The sequence below is a fragment of the Cricetulus griseus genome, chromosome 5, assembly GCF_003668045.3.
Source record: "Cricetulus griseus strain 17A/GY chromosome 5, alternate assembly CriGri-PICRH-1.0, whole genome shotgun sequence".
Lineage (NCBI taxonomy): Eukaryota > Metazoa > Chordata > Mammalia > Rodentia > Cricetidae > Cricetulus > Cricetulus griseus.
The window spans coordinates 182738212-182762288 of NC_048598.1; the positions used below are offsets into that span (position 1 = coordinate 182738212).

A 24077-nucleotide genomic window follows, 5' to 3' on the forward strand; every position below is an offset into this window, starting at 1 on the left:
TTATACTCTCCCAGGAGAAGGTCAGGCCTCTGCCTCCCCGGCGAAGAGTGGGTTAACGAAGTAGCTGAAGCTGGTGTCAACGTCCGCCTTCTGGTCCGAGCCGAGGTGCTCCACCGAGGGCTGTGGCTGCGGGGTTACAGGGTCAGGGGCTCACGGTGCCGGCTAGCAGCCCCTGGGAAGGTTCCCAAAGCGTCTTCCCAGGGTCTCACCTGCTGCTTGAAGACCATCACGTCGAAAAGGGGGTTTCGGAAACCCAGCGGCAGCCCTGCCGACGCGGCGGCCTCAGCCTCTGCATGCCTTCGCCATCTGCGGGGTGCGGGCGGCGGTGAAGCCCTGGGGAGCGCACCCCGGGCGGGAGCCCGGGAGCGCCTCGGAGGGGGCGGCGTAACTGAGCTCCGCTGCGGTGGCAGCAGCAGCAGCAGGGTCAGCAGTGCAGAGAACAAGAGGGCCACACGCCGCAGCCAGGGCGTCCTTCCTGACCCAGCAGCGCTCCGTGCGCGCCGCTCGATCGCGCGGTCAGGCCGACAGGATGCGAGCGCGTGCCTGCAAGGGGGGGGTGGGGGTGGGGGCTCAGCGGCGGCTCCGGGGCAGCCGAGCCGGAGCAGCGAGGGCGAGAAGGACGGAGGAGGTCACCTTGTGCCAGCGCGTCCTGCAGGAGCACGTGGCCCAGCCGTCCCGCGGCGCCGCTCCCGGGCGGGGTCTCCGCCAGCACCACCTGGATCTCGGCGCGGGCCTCGCGCAGCACCTTGGACACGGCCGCCCGCAGGCCCTGGTGCTGGGGCTGGGGAGGGTTCGGGTTGGTTCGGGGTCTGCCTGCGGGCTGGGGGCGGCGACAGCGGAGCCGGGGACAAGCGCGGCCTCGTTACCTGCTTCAGGAAGAGGTCCAGCAGGCGCGCTCGGTACCGCTCCAGGTTAAATGTGGCGTCGTGGGTCAGCGACACGATGGCTCCTGCGGTGAGGGTGAGGGGACCGGGTCAGCGCCGGGGACGCAGCACGAGAGGGGAGCCCGCGGGGGGCGGGGGGCGCGCTGTAGGGGACCGGGCGCTCACCGCAGAGGTGGCAGCAGTGTCCTTGCGGCAGAACGGGGTCGCGGCAGGGGGCCTGGGGACAGCGGCCGCCCAGGGGCTGCAGCAGAGACGCGCAGATCCACGGCAGAGTCTGCGAGGGGACAGCGGTGAGCGCGGGAAAGCGCCGCGGCCACCGCGCCTGTCCCGGGCCCCCCACCCCCTCCCGTCACCCCGCTCACCTCGGGGGAGCCGCAGACGCAGCCCGACGCGTCGGTGCAGGCCTGGGAGCCCACGCCCAGCGCGCCCGGCCCGTGGAAGCGCAGGCGGCCCTCGCGGGACGCCAGGAAGGCGGCCAGGTCCTCGTCGCGCGTGAACGTCTGCGGGTGGCGGCGGCGGGGACGGGGACGGGGTCTGAGCGCGCGCCCCGGGCGGGACCCGAGCCCTCCCTCCCGCGCCTGCTCACCTGGCCCACGGCCGAGACGCTGCGGACGCGCACCGCCGCGGGGTCCGGGCCGAGCGCCACGCGGAACGACGCGTCGCGCGGGAAGAGCACGTCGTCGTAGCCGCATGGCACGCGCTCCGCGTCCACCGAGAAGAGGCCGTCGTCCTGGGCCGCCGAGCTCCACAGGCGCGGGTCGAGCCAGGAGAAGCGGTCGGGATTTCGGAAGAGCAACGGGTCGCCTACGGAAACCCGAAACCAGCACCGGTCCACGCCGCGCACTGAGCCCCGCGCCCCGCCCTCGACAGCCACGCCCACTCCAGCCCCGCCCCGAGCCCCGCCCCCTCTCCTTCCTCACCGGAGCCACAAGCCGGGTCCGAGCCGACTTCTGCGGCGCTGAATGCCGCTCCCGGCGCCAGGACGAGCTCCCCGTCCAGGGGCAGGAGCTGCGGGAAGGCGTGGGCTGAGGAGGTGCGTGGCCCGGGCACCACTGCGCCCAATTAAAACCTCCGGGGCACCAGGGAACCCAAGCATTAGAGGGTCACACAGGCCTAGGTGGCAGAGTCTGATGCCAAGAGGCTGGGCACAGCTGAGACCCTGGGAACCCAGGGAGCAGGAGGTGACATTTGCCAGCACCCTTCACTCTGGAGAAAGGATAAGACAATGTCTTCCAGGTCCTGGAGGCCAAACTTTAAAACGTCTGTACGCCCCCGGGAAGGGACTTCAGCGTAGGGAGAGGGGTGGGCGAAGGCAGGAGACGTTAGAGCCTGCACCTCGTGGCAAGGTTCCCTCACCACTCAAATCCGGAATACGCTGTGGAGAAGGGAACATACCATTTCCGGGTCCCCCGAGCATCAGCACCCCCATCCCTCCATCCTTCTCCCAGAGTCTGAGGGGACAGGGAGGGGCCTGTGGGAGCTGCTCCTTGCAGGGTCATCAGGTTTTCAGGCATCACCCACAGCCCGGGCTCTTGTCCCCACTTGAAGCCTTCCCAGAGCTCCAGACCTGCCCCAAAGCCCACACCAGAGGGGGGAAATGCGGTCCCAGGCCAGCTACGCCCTGGAAGCAAAGGACTCCACCCACATCTGGGGACATCTGGGGACAGACAGGTTATATTGTAAGTGAATGGAATGCGTTTTCTTAAAGAGCAGGGCTGGCCTGGGGCGCATTGTGAAGCCCAGGGCCCTGTCCCTAGCATCACAGGAAACGGGAGGAAATGTGGAGGTCACCCCAGCTAGAAGGCAAGCATTAGCAGAAGAAATAAACAGCAGGACTGGCCCGGCTGAGGGTGCCCAGTGCCAGGAGGTGGCTAAATATCAAATTCATATTTGGCGGCTGGGGGAGGCAGAGGCAGAACCATGAAACAAGAAGACGGGAAGCTTCTGCTCACGTGCCAGCAAGCAGAATCCAATGCACGTGCACACATGTTCAGTATGTTTAAGTTCAAACAATATTCTAGCATCAGAAAGGAAGAACAGATCGCACAGGATATAAATAGACAATGGTGGGCTGGAGAGATGGCTCGGTGGTTAAGGACACTAGAAGCCAGGCTCAGTTTCCAGCTCCCACAAGGTGGCTCCCAACCGTCAGTTATCTGGCGCCCTCTTCTGGCCGGCACGGGTGCTGCATGCACCTGTTGCCAGGAGTAGGAGTCTTTTTTTTGAAGAATTGAAACGGAAGGTGGAACTTGCATCTCAACCCATTAGAAAATGACACTGAAAAGTTCAACAACCTACTCAGTTTTTGAAAAGGCTGTTGGCTTTAGCAATAGAATTTTTACAATATCCTAAAGCTTATGTCCTCCAAACTTAGAGCCAGCACGGCACCCAGCAGAGAAATGTAACATGCTTTGTCATTAACAAGACAACATGACAAGGGATCCTAATTCCATATTGAGCATGGTCAATAAGGAAAGAAAAAGAAATATGTAGGTCTGTAAGCAGGAGGAATGACTGCCATTTTTCATATTAGAAGAAACAACAACTAAGCCGGGCGTTGGTGGCGCACGCCTTTAATCCGAGCACTCGGGAGGCAGAGGCAGATGGATCTCTGTGAGTTCTATGCCAGCCTGATCTACAAGAGCTTGTTCCAGGACAGCCTCCAAAGCCACAGAGAAACCCTGTCTCAAAAAACAAACAAACAAACAAAAGAGCACTGGCCGTTTTTCCTGAGGACCGGGGTTGAATCCCAGCACCCACATGGTGGTTCACAAATATCTGTAATTCCATCTTCAAGTGAACGCTGCCTTCTTCTGGCCTGTGTACACTCTACATACTTGTGGTGCACAGACATGCAGACAAAACACCCGTACACAAGGGGAAAAAACTTTAAAAAACAAAAAACACCGCCACCACCACGGAACAAACAGAAACAAAACCCCCAGTCTTAGCTCCAGCCACGGGGACGAAGCTGGGATTGCCGAGGCCATCAATCAGCCTTTGGAGCACTGGAGACTTAGTCTGTGCCTCTTGCTTCTAACCCTCCCGGCTGGCTTCTGGGCCACTGCGTTTTGCAGGCAGGTTGCTAACGTGGCCTCCAGGACAGGGAAGGCCAGGCGGCTCCCCAGAGCCCTCCTTGCACAGCAGACTAGGGGGAGGGAGGGACCCCATGTGCTCTCAGACCCAGCGGCTCCAGTGGCGACGCACAGAGGCCTGGGGAGGGGCGACCCTGGGACCCATGGACCCCGTGGCCACAGCCCCGAGCCTTACCATGTCCGAGATGGCGTAAGTGTCTCGCACCAGGACCGACACCATCTGCAGCGAGAGGTGGCGTCAGCCCCCACCCCACCCAACCCACCCCGGTGCCCCCCCGCCCCACCAAGGCACCTTGTCCGCCGGGAACTGGAGCGCGTCTCCGGCGCACGGGGTCCGGTTCTGGTTCCAGTTGGAGGCAGTGTCGAAGTAGGTGTTGGGGAGCCAGAGCTTGTAGGCGGCCCGAGCCAGCGCTGGAGAAAGGCAGGCCGAGCGTCTGCGTCCCCCGGGGAAGCGCCGCAGCGGGGCCCACGGCCCCGGGGCAGATCCGGTCCCCGAGGTGGCCCTGGCCCGGGCGCTGCTCTCAGCGCAGGCCCCAGCCCACGAGAGCCCAGTGCACCGCCTTCTCCGGCGCACTCCTCGCCCATCTGCAGAGCCCGCGCAGACGTGCCCCCCACGGGACGTCGTCGCCCCGGGTCACCCAGGGTTTCGGGGCTCGCTACGCGCACCGCACAGAGGAGCCCGAGGGGCTCGGGGGTCGCCAGGGACAGGGCTGCGGTTTCTCCATCCGCATCCTGGGCATTGGGGGCCCCACAGCCCACGCCGGAGGAGGACGGGGACATCGAGGCAGGCTGCGAACGCCGCCTCCCTCTCCCAGCCCCTCCTGGGACGGCCACCCCTGCGCCTCGGCCACCCGCCTGGGGCCTCAGAGCCCGGCCTACCGCAGAGCTGCAGCCACAGCAGGGCCTGGCCCAGAGCGTTCATGTCGCCGCCGCCGCCGCGAGGCTCTCACGTCGCAGGTGGCGGACTTTGCTCTGCGGCCCTAAGTGACCGGGCGGGGTGAGGGGCAGGGGGCGCCCAGATGTTACACATTTACCGCCGGACCCGCCCAGCTGTCCCCTGAGGCCCCTTGGAGGAATCTTCTCAGCGACCTTAGCTTCCGCCCTTTAGGACCCAGGGCCCTGGGTGCCCAGGAGGAGGGCGTTGGCCCGACTTTCCCTGGGACATGGCCTGGAGGTGGCCAACAACCCTGGGGCTGCAACTCCGGGCCTGATACGCGGTCTGCAGGGATTGAGTTTGCCGGAGGCTGGAGAGGAAGGGATTGAGTTTGCTGCAGAGGGAGGGAGGGAGGCTGCCAAAGCGCACATGTGTGGTGGTTCTGAAGAGCGGGCGTAGCGCAGAGTGTGAGGTGCCCGATGGACGGACGGTGAAGGCGGGTGGGTAGGGGGGACCACGGATGGGGGATGATCAATGACGTCACCCAATGGTGGTGGAGTGCCAGGGGTGCCGGGGTAGACAGCGGCTCCCGGTGCTGGGTGTTAAACGCCTGGGAGCAATGGGTGATGACGGTGGCTGACTGAGGGGGACAGTGGGTGGTGGCACCGTGGCGAGTGATGGACAGACAGACAGAACGGGTTGCGTGGGGATGGTGGGTAGAGGAGAGTGGGCTGTGAGGGAAGTGTGATGGGTGGCAGCTGGCAGATAGATGAGGGAGGGGTGGGGTGGCGTTGCTGAGGGTGAAGATGTTGTAGGCACACGCTGATTGACGGAAGGCTGGCTGTGGTAGCCGAGGAGAGGGAGAGGTGTGGGCTTTAATGGGGAATGAGGTAGGTCGCTTGGGGGACACTGACAGGAGGATGGAGAATGGGCAGATGGGGCAACAGGAGGCTACTGGGAAGTTTCTCCAGGCCCAGCGGTACACATGTAACTTGGGAGTTGTCCCTTGTGATCCAGCCCTGCCCAGTCACATGTCCCAGTGGGGCAAAATGGATGAGCGAGCACAGCAAGTATCCCCAAAGGAATGTGAGTGAGCAGGGTGTGACGGCTAACTTTCATTGTCAGCCTAACTGGTCGCCATGGAAACGCCTCTAGGTGTGTCTGTGAAGGTATCCAGAGTTGAAGCAGGCAAGACCTGGGCCAGATATGGACAGCACAATCCCATGGGCTGGGGTGCAGACAGACTCCACACAAAGTCGGAAACAGGCTGAGTGGCAGGGTTCATCTCTGCTTCCTGAGAAGATCACGACAGTGTGGCAGTATGGCCAGCTGCCTCAGGCCACCACGCCTTCCCAGCCATGCCCTCCGAGAGCCCCCACACACGTTTCTTTCCTGAGGCTGCCTTTGTTGTTTTGCCACAGCAGGGGTGTTGGACTGGCAGATGCCTGGGTGATAGGACACCTGTGAGCGGTGGAGGGTGTGGGGTGATGGGAGGCAGATTGGAGGAGGGGGGGCTAGCCTCCTCCCTGGAGACATCCACTCATCTGCAGAGCTCAGCTTACCCTCCACTTTGGCTTTTCCAAAAAGAAAACACTTCATCCACTAGGGGGCACTCATTTTCACACCCAGGTTGAGCCCAAACTGGCCAGGGAACCAGCTCTGTTATCTGGTACAGTTGCCTTCAAAGGGGGCATCAGCTCTCCTGGCTGGCTTGGCAGGGGTAACTATGGAGAGTGGCTTGCTCTTGGCCTCCTGAAGCACAAATAATAAAAACCCAGGGACAGATATTGGGGCTCAAGCTGAAGATCAAAGAAGCAAAACAGCCAGTCACTAGCACAGGCTGTGGCGATCCTGTCCTCACGGGGACTACAGAGACTGAATGCCCCAACGAGACCCTGAGCTCCTATCTTACATACCTCTCTAGCGCTGGGATTAAAAGCGGGCACCACCACTGCCCAGCTTCTATGGCTAACTAGTGTGGCTGCTGGGATTAAGGGTGTGACCACCACTGCCTGGCCAGCTTTGCATTCTGACCTTCAGGCAAGCTTTACTAGATCATAAACAATACATCACCACAGCCCCCAGCTAGGCCATGCACAAAGAAAATTCTTGGGGTCACATTCTGTTCTGTTTCTCACTGGAGAGGAAGCACTGTGACAGATTGGGCTCTGGCTCTCACTGCTGAGCCAGTCTGACCCATGGGACACATGCTCTAGTGGCCAGGAGGGTGCTCAGAGTCACGTGGTGGCCACATGGGAAGGGTAGTGAAAGTGCCGGGGCCAAGAGGCTTCCTGTAAGAGGCAGCACTGGAACACAGCAACAGGAAGGATGGGTCACAGTGGCAGTCACAGGGCCGGGGGAGTGGCTGGGACCAGCGTGAGGTGTACCCTCCATTGCAGACACAACCCCTGACCCTCAGGCACATGTAGACACACACTTGTGAATTGGTCAGGACCTTCACAGGAAGTGGGAGAAATACAGAACCCTGAAGAGTAACTTGGAGCACTCATAGCATGGCTACTCCAGGTGAGGGCAGAGCCAGGGGACTGGCAGTTGCTCTTTGGGTTTGACTGCCATCCTGTATCAGACAGGCTATCTGTACACAGTCAACCTTCACATGCCAAGGAAGCCACCTCTCTCACTGGGCCGCTGATACTGTCACCACGAGGCTTCCCATTGGTTCATTCAAATTGTTCAATGAATGCTGTATCTGGTTGGTTTTGTGCTTGGCCACTGTACATGGCCCACCTACCCCAGGGTAGTGGGGATCTTGAATGACAGCCCTGTGGTGCTGCAGTGAGGGGCAAGCAAGGGACAGATGGACAAGGATGTCTGTAGAAATAAAGAGCCTATTAAGGTACTGAGGCAGGGGCATGGGAGGCTAGGAGGTGAAGAGAGCTAGGAGTGGGCAGGCACACTGTTGCTGGGCTGGGTGCGGCACAGCTTTGGGGAGGCGGAGAATGGGAATTGGATGGGTTGGAGCTAGTTCAAATGCTGGGAGCAGCTGCCCACTCTCTCAACCTCTGGCTCATTCTTCCAACTTAAAAGCTGGAAGCCTGTTTCCTCTTCCTGTTGGGGTGTGGGACAGGTTCTTTGGAGGCAGGGCACAGCTAGCACTTGGTGGTGGCTGCCTTCTCTATCTGTGGGTAGTGGGAGGCCAGTGGGTAGGCAGAGAGCTTCCAAGAGTCCTGTTGTGAGAAATGCCATTAAGTCACTGGCCTCTCAGGATAAGGAGCCAGCAGCCTTTGTCCTTCCTTCCCCTCACGTGGCCAGCTGTCACCTTCCTTTGCATTGAGACTGGAAGGTCATAGGTCTCTGGGTCAGGGGAAGCCACAGCTGGGGGCCAGGCTTGCCGACTCCAGGCTTGGACACCCTTTGTCCCCCCTTGGGCAGGGTGCCTCCAGTGACAAAGGCTGCTTGGCTAGGAGCAGTTTGGTTTGTGGTATCCCACTGAGCAGCCCCATAGCAGGTCCTGTGACCTGGCCACCCACAGTGTGGTCACAGGGCTGCCCTCAAGACCCTACAGAGGCGTGAAGGGAGGGTGGGGCAGCTCAGTGTCAGGTCCCCAAGTTCCATAACTAGAGGCACACATGGGGAGCCTTCTGAGCTCAGTGACCCTGGTATGCTCCAGCCCAGGGGGCTGCAGTGCTAGGCACCCTGTGAACTGAAGCACCGTAGGGTGCAGGTATAGGGTCCAGCAGTCCGAAGCCACCAGAGGGTTCATCCTATGTGGGAACTTGGGGACAGATGTGTGTGCATGCTCCAGGTGTCCCTACTCCACCCCCCCACCCCCCCCCCCCCCGACATCCCTGCCCGCAGCCCCCAAGCACTGCCAGCTCCCAGGAGTTCCCTAGGTTCCACTGTCCATGGCATCTTCCTCTCATCTTCAGCCACAGGCCATCAGGTTGTGCTTAGGGTTCTGCTGCAGGTGGCCCTGAAGTGCTTACAGGAGAATGCACTGTGGCAGGGTTTGAGTAGGCTAGTCAAAGTGGCTTCTTCAGCAGTTTTAAAAATGCGGTGAATTGATTATTATCACTCTACTGTCTATTTCTAAAAGAGGGGGAACACCAGACTTCCCAGTGCCCAATGGTTTCCATTTGTGGTTCTAGATACTGGGGCAGCATCCTGCAGAGCTGGTGTCGAGTGATCAATGGCTTTAGGCAGCAATCCCCCACAGGACAGAGAGCACTGGACCAGGCATGAGTAAGCAGGCCTTGCTCAAAACCTTTGAGTATCTCAGGATGGTGGCAGCGTGGAAGGAAGGGTGGCCCCTTCTAGCTAGAGTGTACCCAGGCAGCTGTCATTCAGCCACTTGTGAGAACACCTGGAGGAGGCCCAACCCAAAGTCCAGCAGAGACAGACTGCAATAAGAAAGCAGGACTCTTAAATCAGCTTTATTTTCCTCTAATAGACACTTAGCATTGCAAAATTTTGCATTCTACAGTCTTACAAACTTTATTATTAGCAGCAGAACAGAAACATCGCAAGACCTCAAAACACAAATAAATACCAAATGAAACCACACATAACATAAACAGAATACGAAACATCGTAATGCTATCGGGAAATGAGACATGTTGCTAACTCCTACTGACAGGATTATTGCTGAGCAATAACTCACACTGTCTCGGTTTCTTAGAAGAGCGGAAGAACACAGGACGCTAATCACTGGTCACAATCACTTGGACTGTCAAGATGGGGCCTCACAGCGAGCGGTTACTACAGACGGCAAGTGTCAAAACAGGCAGATTAAAAATACAGTCCAATGAGAGATTGGCCTTCTTTGGTCTTTGTTTTTGGGTAACAGAGCTGAACACAAGAGGCGTGCCCTCAGAGAAAAGAACGCAACCCCACAACAGGCTGCATTGACCCCCACTTCCTCAGTCAGCGCCTACAGATTCTTGGGGAAATCCTCGGGAGGAAGGCCGGCTTTTGTGTTTCCCAATTAGGTCATTTATTTGCCTTTGAAGGTTATCTTACTTAAGGGGACTAAGGGTGTAGACCAGTTACTGACTACGGAGTGGCACAGTGACCCTGTACTTGTCACCTCCTCTCCACAGTGAACTCACATGAAAGACTCCAGACATGGTGTGGCGGGGAAATGAATCGCACACTCTACTTGGCTGCTTGGGCCTGCTTAGCCATACGGCTGCCTTGGTGTGGTGCCCACCTGCCTAGCAATGGTGCCCAGGGAACCCTCCAAATGGACAACAGGCTGGGATATGTCCAGGCCTTTGGGACAGGCTGCTGGCCTCTTCTTACTGTCCCCACTGACCTGGCTCCCTGATGCCACAGTGCTCATGGCAACCAATACCAGCTGGGGTGAGACGGGTAATGATGGCTGGGTCACTTGCCAACTATCACCTCACCAGACCCAGACCCCGTGGACACATTCTAGCTTGGAGAAATGAGCTGCTATGGATTTGCAAACAGAAGACAGAACCATGATCTTAGTCTGAGAAGATTTGGGGGCAGACCCTCATTTGTCTCACACACTCAGACACAATGGCATGCCTGGAACTCACACTAGCTCTCCTGCAGCTAGTCAGGAAAGTGTGGGATTGAAAGTTTAAAAAAAAAAAAAAAAAAGAGAAAAGAGAAAAAAATAGTACCCTAAGCTCCACCAAGCCCTTCTCCATTCACTGATGGTCCCAAGCAGAGGGATGTATAGGAGGGTAGGGACTGACCCATCCTGTCAGCTGTCAGGTGGGAAATGTCTTGGCCAGGTACAAAGTGCAGTCCCTGCCATGCTTGGCAGTGAGCAGGGAAGGAGGAGGCAAGGGCCGTGCTGTTGGCACCAGCGGTCCCCCTGGTTTCCTCTTGGGCTTGCAGGAGTAGTCCACTCAGGACCCTGTTACTTGGCATGCCCAGACATCCTCCCCTTTGCTGGGTGCAGCCCATCACTTGTCAGGCCTGCCATGGGTGACTGCTAACCATATAATGTTCAGTTACAGTGTCATCATTAATGTCCAGCCCAAGGTACCAGGCATGTGGTCCCAACTCCAGGTGGGACTCTGGGGCAGACTAAGGAGACTTGGGAAGGTGGCTAGCTACCCCTCGAGGGACTGTGTCTGACCTCCAGGTCCTCATGAGGCTGACCACAGAGAGTCAGACAAAGCCAATTAAAAGGGGAACTGGTGGCGATAGGTCTGAAAGCCCCACTGGAGGCTGCCCAGGGGGCAAAGCCACAGTGTGTCATGCCACAGCTCCTGGGAGTCCCAGTCCTGGGAGGAAATGGAGAAAGAACAGAGAAAGAAAAGAGGCAGGCAGGGCGGTGGCTGTAAGCACTCACCTCCCTCAGCTGACTGCTGTGCTGTCTTAGGGACACTGTCCATCTGTGCACAGGCTACTCCAAGAAGGGGAGACAGATGTGGGCTGCGGTACAGGACCTCTCAACAGCCCTTTGCTTCTTCTAATGCTGAGAATGGGTCCTAGAGAAACTGGTAGCTGGGTGGGCTGGGGTGTGGGCACTGCTCTCTCCTCAATGAGCCCATCACACGCACCCATCTGCAATCTCATCCACTGCTCTGTCTTACCCACAGCTTGGCATGCTACACAGCTTCGGTTGGGTCTGTCTGTCCCCAAGAAGTAAGGGAGGCCCAGCCAGGGCCCTTCAGGCTACCTTCCTTTCCCTGACCAATGAAGGTGGAAGGCGCTCACTCCCAGTCTTGTCCTGGGTTGTTACTGACACAGGCTTTCAGCTACTCACAAAAACCATGGGTCAGGCCTCAAGACACATTGCCACTTAGTGGCTTGCATCTTCCCAGGGGCAGTTTTGAGCTGGCACAGGAAACTGTGTCAGGCAAGCAGGAGTTGTGTCCAATTTCCTCATGGAGGCCATGGAACAAATGACCCTTTAAAGGATGAGCAATTGACACTTTTGCACAGCCAGGTACACACACCACATGACCACCCTGTGTTTTGTGTGGCCAGGACCCTGTGAGATGGTGAGGGCTGGCTGCCAGACCGGCAACAGGGCCTCAACTAGGCTGAGACCACAGCCCAAAACTGGCCCAGGTGGTGAGCACCAAAGGGGCACCAAGGAATGCTGAGATGGGGTGGAGCGAGGCACACCCAGGTAGGATATGGCGTGCTCCACACCTCCCAGGAGACGTGTCTGGGCACGTCCTTCACACACTGAGAGAGCGGGCACTACTCTACTGTTACCAAGAAATGCAAGAGACACTCTACAGAACAGAAAGCTGTGACATGCTGGGCCCTCATCCCAGGGGACAACAGTTACTTACTTTACTCACTTCCTGCAGGCACCCAGGGGAAGGCCAGGAGGGCGCTTATCACGTGGGGAGTCTTGTAGAAGTCTCACTCCCAGGGCGGGAATGCCTGAGGACACCTCAGGGTCACCCTTACACCAGATTCTAACCCTAAAGACGGGCAAGCTTTTTATCAGCCCCTGACGTTGCCGGCCTCTACCCACTGGCACTGTACCGACTTCTTCAAGTGCTGCAGGGGTGTCCCTGTTGCTGACACCTGGCCATGGAAAAGCTACCTGAGGCCAGCTAAGGATTGCCAGGTGGTCTTCCCAACTCCAGGCCTCTGGGGAAGAACACTGGGGGACAGGCCTGGAGGAAGCAGAGGGCACCTCTTAAAGGACGTGGGCTCTGCAATCTTTCCACTGACTTACCCCAAAGCGGTCCCAGCAGAGTGGAGAACTGAAGGGGCAGCAGGTGAAGAACCAAAGCTTCAGCCATGGAAGGGCAGGGCAAGTGCTGGAGGCCAGGAGATGGTGCATGGAAACACGGGGCAGGGGTGCAGGAGGGGGGCACTTCCAGCAGGCACTGGGACAAAGGCACACCCAGGACAGATGGCAGCACCAGAGACAAGGTGGGCCACCGGGCACCAACCCAGCTGTCCCCGCGCAACCAAGGGGAGAGCCCAGAGGCAGGCAGTCTGAAGCGCGGGCCCAGCTGGCCAATTGTGGGCGCGCCTTTTGGGCGAGTGGCACAGATGTGGTGGTTCGCACACATTGGTTTTGCCTAAGAAGCACCCGTCGCGTGTAGCACCCATCAGTGTGAGAGCACCATGAAGTGTGGTGCATAGCAAAAGGGGCACGGGGCAGGGCTCCAGGCTTCTGTCACAGTTAGACCATCGAGAGAGTAAACGGTGAGCCGAGAGTGCCATCTGGGCAGGACAGGCTGGGGCATCAGCTGACCACCCTTCTACAGGGAGGCCAGGGCCACTGTTGGCCAGCCTGGGCAGGCCCCCAGACCAGTGGTCTGGTCTTGGGAATGCTTAGGGTAAGGGGTTTCTCCTTCACGCTATGGGGAATGGGGTTTTCAGGGCCCTTGTGGAGACCTGGAAGGGCGTGGCTTCTGCTCACACCTCCTTCCCCTGGGGTGGGTGGGAATGGGCTGCTCTTGGGGGTCTAGAGTGGGAGTTAGCAGCAGAGCCTTCGGAAGTTGCCAACGGAGGCCTGGCTTCCCCAGGCAGGTTCGGAATTGTCTGAGGGCCCTGGCAGAGACAAAGATCTGGTGGTGGAGAGAGAGACATCTGGTTAATCTATCACTTTCTAGAGTCATGGTGAACAAAAACCCAGGGACAAGAAGCAGCATGTCACATCTAAGGCACATGTACCGTATGCCACCATCTCTGAGCACAGACGTTGCTTTCGGAAATCATTAGCCGAACGCAGCAGTATGACAGTATGAGAAACGCTTGCTGGGGCCTCCCGCAGCACAGGTCACCCGCCCATCCCGGTACACTGGACACTGGAGACCATGGCTGGTGCTGTCAGCAACAGAGAGAGCTTGTCTAAACATGGGGCAGAATTTTAAAAGCCTACAGGACTTTGTTTAGAACTCCAAAGTTCAACTAATGCCCTATTTTAGGGTGAGAACAATTTTACTTGTCTGAAATGATGCACAGCATCCATGAGCACTGTCCCTCTCACAGTCATTGTGAAGTAGTGTCACTAACTACGACAGGTATCAAAGCGTTACATTTCTAACGAGAAATAACAACAGTTTGAATACTCTCTTTCCTATCACAAGTGATAACCAGTGTTTGATATTTTACATTTTCTTCCAAGAAATATCAGTCTATCAACGTTTTAAAACAAAATGTTTGCAGTAACAATTATTTGTAGAACTTTAAATTAAAAATGACTTCTGAATTTAGAGACTTTGTCTACTCAGGGCCTTCTGACAAACAAATTATTAAAACAGAGACCAGATGAGGCCTTAAAAATAGACAATATACTATATTTGAAACAAGATTGCACTCTTGAATTTTAGGATGAATATATCAGAATTGTATTACTATTTCATAAGTTCTCCTTTTAAATTAACATGCTGACATGTCCAGCTACCTCCACGTGTTTTCTTTTTGGTGTTCAAGTTAAGGAAGAAAAATCATGTTTCTTTTTAGCATATATGTTTCCACCTTAATTAACTAGATCTTTAAAAATGAAAATGAAAACCTTCTCTGACAGCAATATTTATCTTGTTGAAGGATAAATAATTCTTCAGAGTGAGTGTGGCTAGTCTATTGGGAAATCCGCTGGGGTCTGTTTTCACGTGTGGCTCCTCCTGCCAGCCACGCACCCTCCTCCTCTGGCTGCTTGCCCTGTCCCACACGGTCCTCTCTGAGGTCGAGGATCTTCGTGAAGACAGACGGCTTCAGCCCCAGAGGAGTTACCTTCTGCTGAATCCACCTCCCCAGTTACTTGTCAGGGGTCAGGCAGATCCGAAGTATCCACTATGACTTTAATAAAAATTGTATCATCTTTAATATACGTCCCATTCTCTAGAACAGTTTGGGCGACAAAGACCGGGCAGCCAGAAGCGATATTCATCTCTCCAGTGGGTTTCTTGAAGCTGCTGCTGTTGGGATCAGGCTTGAATGCATCTCCCAGATGACGCCGAGAGGACCCCTGATCCATCAGCATGAGTGTCACTTTCTGCTTGAATGGCCATGGCAACAAAGCATCATATTCTCCACGCATAATGACAAAAAACAGCGAGAGGTGTGTCCCTTTTCCCATTCCGTCCCCGTTCAGGTAGACCCTGGCACACATCTTATAGCCAAAATAGCCCGTGTAGAAAGGCTGGCTGTAGAGAGACAGGGTCTTCCCCATGACGGCTTCCTGCTTCCGGCGCTTATAATCACGGATCTTCCAGATCAGCACACCATTGTAGCTGGCGGTCTCAAGGACCTGGAACCGCAGGTCCATGTCAGCCAAGCGGATGTCATGAACACTCAGCATCTGGTCATGCCGGCTCAGCTGGGACTCCAGCAAGCCTGCCACAGGCAAGAAGACATTTGGCAAACAAGTCATATACGCATCAGAGAAGCACACACGCGACAGTGTCTGCAGCAGCAACCCACAGATGTCCCCGTGACCGAGGAGGGCAGACATGAGCAGGGTGAACAAGGTGGGGGCACCTGCATTGTATCTTCCTCCCATTCCCTCCCCTCCAACTGTCAGGCCACAGCTGTCAGAGCCTGGCTGCCTACCTGCTCACGCTCCTGTCTTATGGCCCTGGCACCCACAGGGACACTAGGCTCAGAGTCTAAGCTGTCTCCTATTCTAGTCTAACCACACGCCCTCCATCTGCTTAATCCAAGCCATGCAGCACAATAATCTACCCCTACTTCTAATCCTTCCATGTGAATCATCACCGAGCTTATTCAGACTCAAAGCTACGGGCACGCATCTGCTCACCATGTCAGAGACACTTGGGCAATAGGCTGCCCACCTCCCCTGCCCGGTGTGCTCCTGTCTCTGGGCCCTCAGAGTGTGTCAGCGGCATCCTGACCAATAGGCCTTGATATCCTATAATCCAGCCTCTCTCTCTAAGGGAGGGCTTTGTACCCTGCCACGCTGGAGCTCACGTGGAGGGGCACATCTAAGTGAAAACTAAGTCTCTGCTGGAGGACTCTCAGCATGCACCACCTGTGCCTCAGAGGGCTGTTGTGAGCCTGCACATGCTGTGCTAATACACCGCCTCCTTAGGCAGTGGTCCATGGAGAGTGGGAGCAGCTGCCTCAGACCCAATGCCCTCACCTGTGTTACGAGCTGCCTGCCCAGCACTTTTGTCCACACTTTCCAGCTCAGTCACACGGTTCTGGAGGGACTCCACACTGCTCTTCATACTGTCTGCTTCCTCCCAGTTCTGCCGGAAGGGACGGATCTCCTTGTCAAGTTCTTTCAGTTTCTCTGCTTGGCTGTCTATTACTCGCTTCCAGACCAAAGGGGTTAAGGATGAAAACCAGTTAGAACTCTGGGCACACTGTACTGTCACCCCCAATGCCAGGTGGAGCTGTCAACTCCTGCTCACCCAGTGGCTGGCACCCACCAGCCTGCAGAACACAGTGCCTGGATAATGTGCCACCACATCAGCCAGCAGCGTTTCTGTTAAGTCACCAGGAGAAGGGCAGGGCTGGATGAGGTGAAAGGGGACAATACCCCAAACCACAGGTGTGCACATAGTTCCTACACAAGCCTCCCCATCTTAGGCTAAACTGCTTGTCTGTCACATTCCTGCATCCAGGCACCATGTAAATGCCACCAGCTTTCCTTTCAGAACCCTGGCTGTGACCCTGACCTCACTCACAGATGTTCCCTGCCTGTCATCCTTAACAAATATCCCACTAGACTGACATAAACCTCTTACCTTGTACCCACATGAACCTCTGGCACCACAGGTGGCCACAGGAACAGAGAAGGGACTGAGGTCAAAGCCTCGTCTGACTAATAGAGGATTCTTAAGGCCCAAGACCCCTGGTGTCTGCCAGTCAAAGGGAACAGAGTTCAGGGTGATGGAGTCACAATCACAGTCAGATGATGGTGCTGTCTGCCTGCCCAGCTGCCTGGCTCAGAACAGATGGACAGGGGTCCCTAGAACTGCCAAGGCAGAGAGCTCCCTCTATCTTGCCTCTACAAGAGATCCTGAGCATTGGTGGCCAGAGAAGGCTTGCTGTGGGTCCTCAGGCCTAGGAAGAGCTAAGGGCACTGGCCCATGAGAGTAGGTTCTGCACTCAGGGGAACCAGGACATTATGCAAGCAGAGTCACTGTCCTGACACAGGGCCTGCCAATTTTGCACCGTCTTAATTTAAGTGCCTCGGAAAAGCTTTCTATAGAAACATACCACTCCACTTGTGAGGGTAACAGACTCATGCTCCAGTTGGGTGTTTAAGGGCTGTCTATGTTCGGGTGACGGAAACAGGGAGAGCTTCGTGCTCCAACCTGTCTCTCCCTGTGATGGAGTTTCCATTCTTGCAAAGAGTCTACATGAGCTCCAAAGGTAGTGGAGTATCTCTGGAGCCACTGGTCACACAGGGTGCTCTGGGGACAGCCCCAGGGACAGCCTACCATCTTCACTTCTTCTTTTGCAAGTCTATATTTGAAATTCTGGGTATCGGCACCTTTGTTGGCTGTGACCAACCAGGAAAGAACAAACGAGGCAGGTCTGGATTCTCTCACCAGAGAGAAAGGCTGATGCGAGTCTCCCTGCTGACATTTAAGAAGGACGAGGAGGGCCAACAGGTAAGAATACTTGCTGTGCAAACATGAGCACACAAATTCAAACTCTAACACCCATGTAAAAAGCAAGCGATGGCTGTGTGTACCTGGAACCCCGGCTCTAAGGAAGGACACACAGGAGGTGCACTGTGGCTTTTCGGCCACCACCCTAACTCCAATTTAGTGAGACTCTACCTCAAAGGAATAAAGTAGAAAGCAGAAGCCCAGGACACCTGGCCCTTCTTCTACCCTCTAGGCACACACACCTACATACATGAACTCATAAAGAACCCCCCTCCCCACAGCACAGGTGATAAAAGCCTGCTATGTCAACGTCTCTTTATTTTATTTTGGCTGTGAGCCCAGCCTTTAATAGCTGAGCCATCTTTCCAGACCTATGTCTATTTTAAACAAGAATGTATAATCAGAGGAATATTTGGCTCCATAAGAACGGTTTTCTGGGGGTCAATTGTATTGGCATTAATGCACATCCACAGCCATGGTGTTCTTTGAATGAATCACCTCCTAAATTAAGCTACTATGGGTATTGATAAAAGGGGAAAGCCTGACCATGGTCAGAGTGATGGTGCTTGGTTCCTCAGAGGATCAGGGAGGAAGCCCTGATTAGCAACATGGTCTAATGCAAGCCACTTAGTCACTTTAAGCTCCATAGCCCTGAGTTGTTTCTCCCTAACAACTATGACAGGCATAGGAGACAAGACCACTGGCCATGAAGCTCTCCCAAATAGTACAGGGCATTGCCTCAGCACCTGGTAAACAATGCAGAGACAGGGGCATGTATTTTGTGTATACACACATGCTCCACACAAATGGGCTCACTCAAACAACTTAGGAGTTGCACCCCAGCAAGGGAGTGTGCTATTTTTCAGACAGACCTTTCACTTGCAGAACCAATACAGCTTAAAGCAGAATACAGGTCTGTGTCAAGCCTTCTCTGTGAATAACAAAGAACTTAATTCCTGAAGTGCCTTGGTGAACTCTCAGCTACTGCAGTGTTTCTACAAATGGACACTCCAAGGGCAGGTTGCAGGTGTAGATTTAATTGCAAGCTCGGGAGCTGGGAAGCAGCAGTCTGCACACACAGTAAACAATCCCAACTCCAGGCCTGCTCTTAGAGACTCAGATGACCAGCTGCATGCAACTGAACTTCAGGGCTGAAGTAAATGTCCTTTGCTATCCCTTGTCACCTTCAGGCCCTGGCCATACAACCTTGTTCAGTGGGAGCATTGTGGTGCTCCATATGGACTGTGGAAGAATGAGGCCTGTGGACACTCACCTGAGCCCTACTGCATGGATTTAGCAACTGGCAGCAGCATGTGCAGCTAAATTTATTACTCAGCAGCTTGTTTTCCTCTTCTGAGTCATGGAACACAGATGCTGCTGTTCAGACTCAAGAGACCCTCCCTCCTGAGCCTCTCAGGCACCTGGGACTACAGACATGTGGTGCATAACCTGTCTTTTTCTTTCCATGTGTGTGTTCGTGTGCCACCACACACACTACACACATGGAGTCAATTCTCTCTTTCTATCAAGGGTTTTAGGACTGAACTCAAGCAGCTTTCTCCACTGAGCCACTTCACTGGCATACACTCTGTCTGTCACTTAAAATCCCTTGAAGTGTTGCAGACGAAACCCAGGGCCTTAGGCATGCTAGGCAAGCACACTACCACTTAGCTATGCATTCAGTCCTTTTTAGTTTTATTTTGAGAAAGGATATCACTAAATTGCCCAGGCTAGCCTTGGACTCTCCATCCAGGATACTTTTTCTTGAGACAGGGTTTCTCTGTGTAGCCTTGACTGTCTTAGAACTTGCTTTGTAGACCTCAAACTCACAGAGATCCACTTGCCTCTGCCTCCCGAGTGCTGGGATTAAAGATGTGCGCCACCACACTTGGCTACCATTTTTTAAAAAAATGATTTATTTTTATGTGCATTATTGTTTTGCCTGCATGTATGTTAGTATTATGGTGTCAGGTTCCCTAGAACTAGAGTTACAGAGAATTGTAAGCGGCTATGTGGGTGCTGGGTATTGAACCCAGGTCCTCTGGAAGAACAAACAGTGATGTTAACTGCTGAGCCATCTCTCCAGTCCCCAGGCTACCATTTTTATAAAGAAAAATTGGTTTGCTGGGCCTAGTGGCAGAGCTCTGTAATCTCAGCTATTGAAGAGGCTGAAGAAGGGGATCACAAGCACAAGGCCTACCTGGGCTGTGAGTGTGCTGATGGCCAGCCTAGGTAACTTAGTGAGACCCTGTCTCAACATGGAAAGGAAACAGAATAGTTTAGCCAGTTCAGGAACTTGGGTTCAATCCCAGTACTGGGGGTGGGTGGGTGTCAAAACCCAAACACATTTTCTTTTTTGAGTGTGCAGGTGTGACCTGTGTAAGTCACACTGTTGACAGTGACTTGTGCAAAGGCCAGAGGCTGACTTTTTGAGCCTTCCTTCCTTCCTTGCTTGCTCTCCACCTTATTCTTTCCATAAAGTTCTTTCAACTTAACCGAGAGCTCACTGCTATGACTGGTTTAGTTAGCCAGATCTGTCTGGGGCCTTTAGAGCATCGGAATTACAAGCAGGTGCCATGCCTGCCCAGCATTGACATAGGTCCTGGGTACTGCACTAGTTTGTGTGACAAGCACCTTACACATGACCCTCTCCCTAGCCCCAAACATGGTCCTTTTTACAAAAATTCTCCAGCCTCTGCTTCCCAAGGGCTGGGATCAAAAGCGTGTGCCACCACATCCAGCTCTTCTTTAAAATTCTGTTAAATACTTCAAGCTGGCTGGTGCTTTTTATCCCAGCACTTAGGAGGCAGAGGCAGGTATCTCTGAGTTCCAGGCCAGCCTGGTCTACAGAGTGAGTTCCAGGAGAGCCAGGACTACACAGAGAAACCTTGTCTCAAACAACAGCAACAAAACTAAAAACAAAAACAACCCTAAAAAACAAAGAACCACCACCTTTACATATATTTCACTTCTTAATACTTTAACACCATCAGCACCACATGCATGCAGTGCCCACAAAGGCCAGAAGGGGGCACAAGAGTCCATGGAAATGGAGTTACCGACATCTGTGAGTCACCATGTAGGTTCTGGGAATCAAACCCTAGTCCTCAGCAAGAGTAGCTAGTGATCTTAACCAAAGAAGTATTTCTCCAGCCCTGCAAAAGTTTATGTATTTGTTGTTTTGGGTGTATCTCTGGATGATTATGGTGAAATAAAGTTAGGTGTGTGTGTGTGTGTGTGTGTGTGTGTGTGTGTGTGTGTGTGTGTGTGTGTGTGTGTGTGTGTGTACTCAGAACAAAGCAGTTTGGCTTGATTTCACTTTAGAAAGTGAAACTTGGCACACAAGTACTAATGAACAATGTTATCTTAAACAGTAATAAAAACAGATTTTACACAGACTCTCTGTTTGCAGTGGTAGGTATGGAACCTAGGGCCTTGTACATGCTAGGCAAATGCTCTATCACTGAGCTACACCCCATCCAAAACAACTAAATTTTTTACTTTATTTAGATTTTTTGAGACAGGGTTTCCCTCTGTAGCCATGGCTGTCCTGGAACTTGCTTTGTAGACCATGCTGTCCTATAACTCACAGAGATCTGTCTGCCTCTGCCTAACAAGTGCTAGGATTAAAGGTGTATACCACCATAGCCCAGTGGTACACACAGCTAATTTTTAAAACAAGGACTTTAAATTTTGCTTTGCTTCAATAGGTTGAAGACAGAAGAAGGGTTTTGTTTTGGGTCAGCTTCCTAGGCAGGTACATGCTGACCCAGTTGCCTCTGAGTGTTCACACAAGCAAGAGAAGCTCTGGGCCTGTTTGCAGGAACTCAGTGATGCCTGCCACCAGGCAGGGTGCTCACCTGCAAATGAAGGATTTTGGATTCATTGTTTCGAAGCATTTCCTTTTGTCTCTCAATTTCAATTTCAAAGCTACATATCTGATTGTGCAAACTTTGTATGCTCTTGTTTTTTTCAACGCTTTCATTCTGCAGCAAAGAAACCTGAGAAAGAAATTCTTCAATTAGTTTAACAAAAAGTAGTTTGGTATTAATTAACGATAATGATAGTAATTAAATTTTCACAATATAAGCTTTCTACTGGCTTCTTAAAAGGAGCCCAGGAGAAAAATCCCTCCACACAAAAGTGGAATTCTGGAGAGCTAGCAGGGAGCCTTGCAAGCTATTTCTGTCTCTCTCTGCTGCTAAGGGAGGTTTGGGGAAGGACAACTGAATTTCAGAACATGGGGCTGGCTTCTAAAGTGCTCACTGAAAACAAATCTTTTACCAGTGCTACTTCCAGATTTGCCCAGGATACATAATAAGAAACAATTTTAAGCTGGGCGGTGATGGTACACATCTTTGATCCCAGCACTCGGGAGGCAGAGGCAGGCAGATCTCTGTGAGTTCGAGGCCAGCCTGGTCTACAGAGATAGTTCCAGGCTAACCAGAGCTGTTATATAGAGAAACCCTGTCTCAAAAACAAAGAAAAGAAAGTTTTTTATTTTATCCAGCTTGCACAAGCACTGTGTATATACCTGAAAAATGGGCTTCACAGAATCATACCTGCTCTAAAAACACAATGTGCTTGGTATTTTGTTTTAGTCTTTCTATTTGATATAAAAATAATAAAAAGTTAGTCCCTGGAGGGCATCACTAGCTGAAACAGGCTGGGAACAGAAAGACAGATACTGCCTGTTTTCACAACTAGAACCAAGAAACTAAAGCAAGAAGCAAAGAGAAGGGGCACTGAGACTGGGGAGATACGAGAGACACTGGCCACACGCACAAAGTTTCAGCTTAAGAGCTATTTCTAAGGACTCCTGAACAATATGGTGACAACTGTCAACAATGAAATGAGTACACCAAACTGCTGAGAACAGATCTGAAATGTTCACACCATAAAAAAGTGTGTGTGTGGGAAACAATGTATGGGCCCATCAACTAGCTTGTTTTAACCATTTCCTAATATATGCACACCCAAACATCATACTGTACATACAATCACCATCTGTCAATTTTTTAAAATTTATTTATTTTTATTTTATGTGCATGGGTGTTTTGACTGCATGTATGTCTGTGTGAGGATTCTGGATCCCCTGGAACTGAAGTCACAGACAGTTTGAGCTGCCATGTGGGTGCTGGGAATTGAACCAGGGTCCTCTGGAAGAGCAGCCAGTGCTCTTAATCACTGAGCCATCTCTCCAGCCCCATCTCTCAATTTTTAAAAAGCCAATCACTGTTCTGCAAAGGCCACACCCACTAGTGTTACATCCCTAAACACAAGGAGAGGTGGCCTGAATGCAGTCACACAGGCACTTCATCCCACCTTCGGGCCAGTCCATTAACTCCTCAGAAGCAGATGGGGCTCACACCCAAAGAGACCCTAACACAAGAGCCTAGTGAAGTCAGCTAGGTGTGGTGGCATACACCTTCAATCTTAGAACGTGGGAGGCAGAGGCAGGTGGATCTCGGCAGGTGAACTAGAGGCAGGTGGCCTCTAGTTTGAGGTCAGCCTGGTCTACAGAGTTCCAGGAAAGCAAGGGCTACACAAGAAACCCTGTCTTGAAAAACCACGGGGGGGGGGGGGAAGATAGTAAGAAAACAAATGGGGGCTGGAGAGATGGCTCAGAGGTTAAGAGCACCGACTGCTCTTCCAGAGGTCCTGAGTTTAATTCCCAGCAACCACATGGTGGCTCACAACCATCTACAATGAGATCTGCTGCCCTCTTCTGGTGTGCAGATATATATGGAAGCAGAATGTTGTAGACATAACAAGTAAATAAAATCTTTTTTAAAAAAGAAAAAAAAGAAAGAAAACAAATAGAGCACAGGAGCCTGCATGTGTCTAGGCAAATGGGGCCTCACTTTCCCAGCTTTTTCCTACATAAGGCCGGAACCTCCTGCAGTGCTAACCTGTACCAATGAAGAAGGGCAACAGCAGGTTTGTTTGCTTTGTTTTTTGAGACAGGGTTTCTTTGTGTAACAGCCCTGGTTCTCCTGGAACTCGATCTGTAGACCAGGCTGGCCTTGAACTCACAGAGATCCATCTGCTTCTGCTTCCCAAACTGGCAACAGCAGTTTTACAAAACTCTTCTGAAGTTACTGTTCAATTACTCCCATCTAGCAAAGCCAGACCAAGTTTCCAGGCTTTTCTCATCCTCACCCCAAGTGGAGATAACATTTTAAACAAGAATCTCATTGATATTTCTAAAAATACCAACTTTCCTACAGCAATTAATTAAGTACTGGTTGAGCAGAAGCAACTAACAATAACATGCACTTGTTGTACCAACTAGTCTTAATTTCTTCCTTCAGAGTTTTTCTATTTGAACGGTGAGTTCACACATTAGAGAGCAAAGCCCACCGCACACTGCTGCCTTCATCGGCCTCTTAATGACTACCACTGAGGTGAGCAGGAAGCACACCCACACTCTCCTGTAGTGAAAACAGGGACCTCTTCAACTTGAAAACATCTGTTTGTCCCATCATTTCCTGGGCAGTCGTACTGGATAGCCACACTCCCAGAGCCATTAAACTCCTATGTTGCAGTTAGAGTACAGTGAATAAAACAAACAAACAAAACATTAATTCTTTTTTCTTTCTTTTGAGACAGGGTTGTGTGTGTGTGTGTGTGTGTGTTTTGAGGCAGGGTTTCTCTGTGGCTTTGGAGGCTGTCCTGGAACTAGCTCTTGTAGACCAGGCTGGTCTCAAACTCACAG

At 53.3% G+C, this 24077-nt stretch overlaps 2 protein-coding genes across 13 annotated transcripts in view; both read right to left on the minus strand.

Moving 5' to 3' along the window:
- LOC113835833 (protein amnionless-like) lies at positions 1–4901 on the minus strand. Its single transcript, XM_035445913.1, has 11 exons — positions 4859–4901; positions 4272–4390; positions 4155–4199; positions 1805–1892; positions 1471–1688; positions 1247–1384; positions 1050–1158; positions 867–949; positions 579–781; positions 210–543; positions 1–126 (listed from the first exon to the last, which is right to left on the minus strand). Exons 1-11 carry the CDS (start codon positions 4899–4901, stop codon positions 22–24), a joined length of 1485 nt encoding a protein of 494 aa, XP_035301804.1. The 3' UTR covers positions 1–21.
- Positions 4902–9228: 4327 nt separating this feature from the next.
- The window catches only part of Traf3 (TNF receptor associated factor 3), a 100778-nt gene continuing 85929 nt past the window's right edge, over positions 9229–24077 (minus strand). For 11 of the 12 annotated variants that reach the window (XM_027416631.2, XM_027416630.2, XM_027416624.2 and 8 more), the window contains 3 exons: positions 21220–21360; positions 15877–16051; positions 9229–15110 (listed from right to left, as the gene is read on the minus strand). In XM_027416631.2, the coding sequence (XP_027272432.1) occupies positions 14539–15110; positions 15877–16051; positions 21220–21360 (888 nt within the window). In that variant the 3' untranslated portion in view covers positions 9229–14538. The remainder of the gene's footprint in view (positions 15111–15876; positions 16052–21219; positions 21361–24077) is intronic. The other variant, XM_027416632.2, reaches the window with a different exon arrangement.

Excerpts from the sequence above, each read along its gene's own strand:
- LOC113835833 (XM_035445913.1), bottom strand. The coding sequence starts at position 4,901 with ATGAACGCTCTGGGCCAGGCCCTGCTGTGGCTGCAGCTCTGCG. Across the intron at positions 1,893-4,154 it reads CTTACGCCATCTCGGACATG|CTCCTGCCCCTGGACGGGGA; the intron begins GTAAGGCTCGGG and ends GCCTTCCCGCAG. Across the intron at positions 1,159-1,246 it reads GCGTCTGCGGCTCCCCCGAG|ACTCTGCCGTGGATCTGCGC; the intron begins GTGAGCGGGGTG and ends GTCCCCTCGCAG.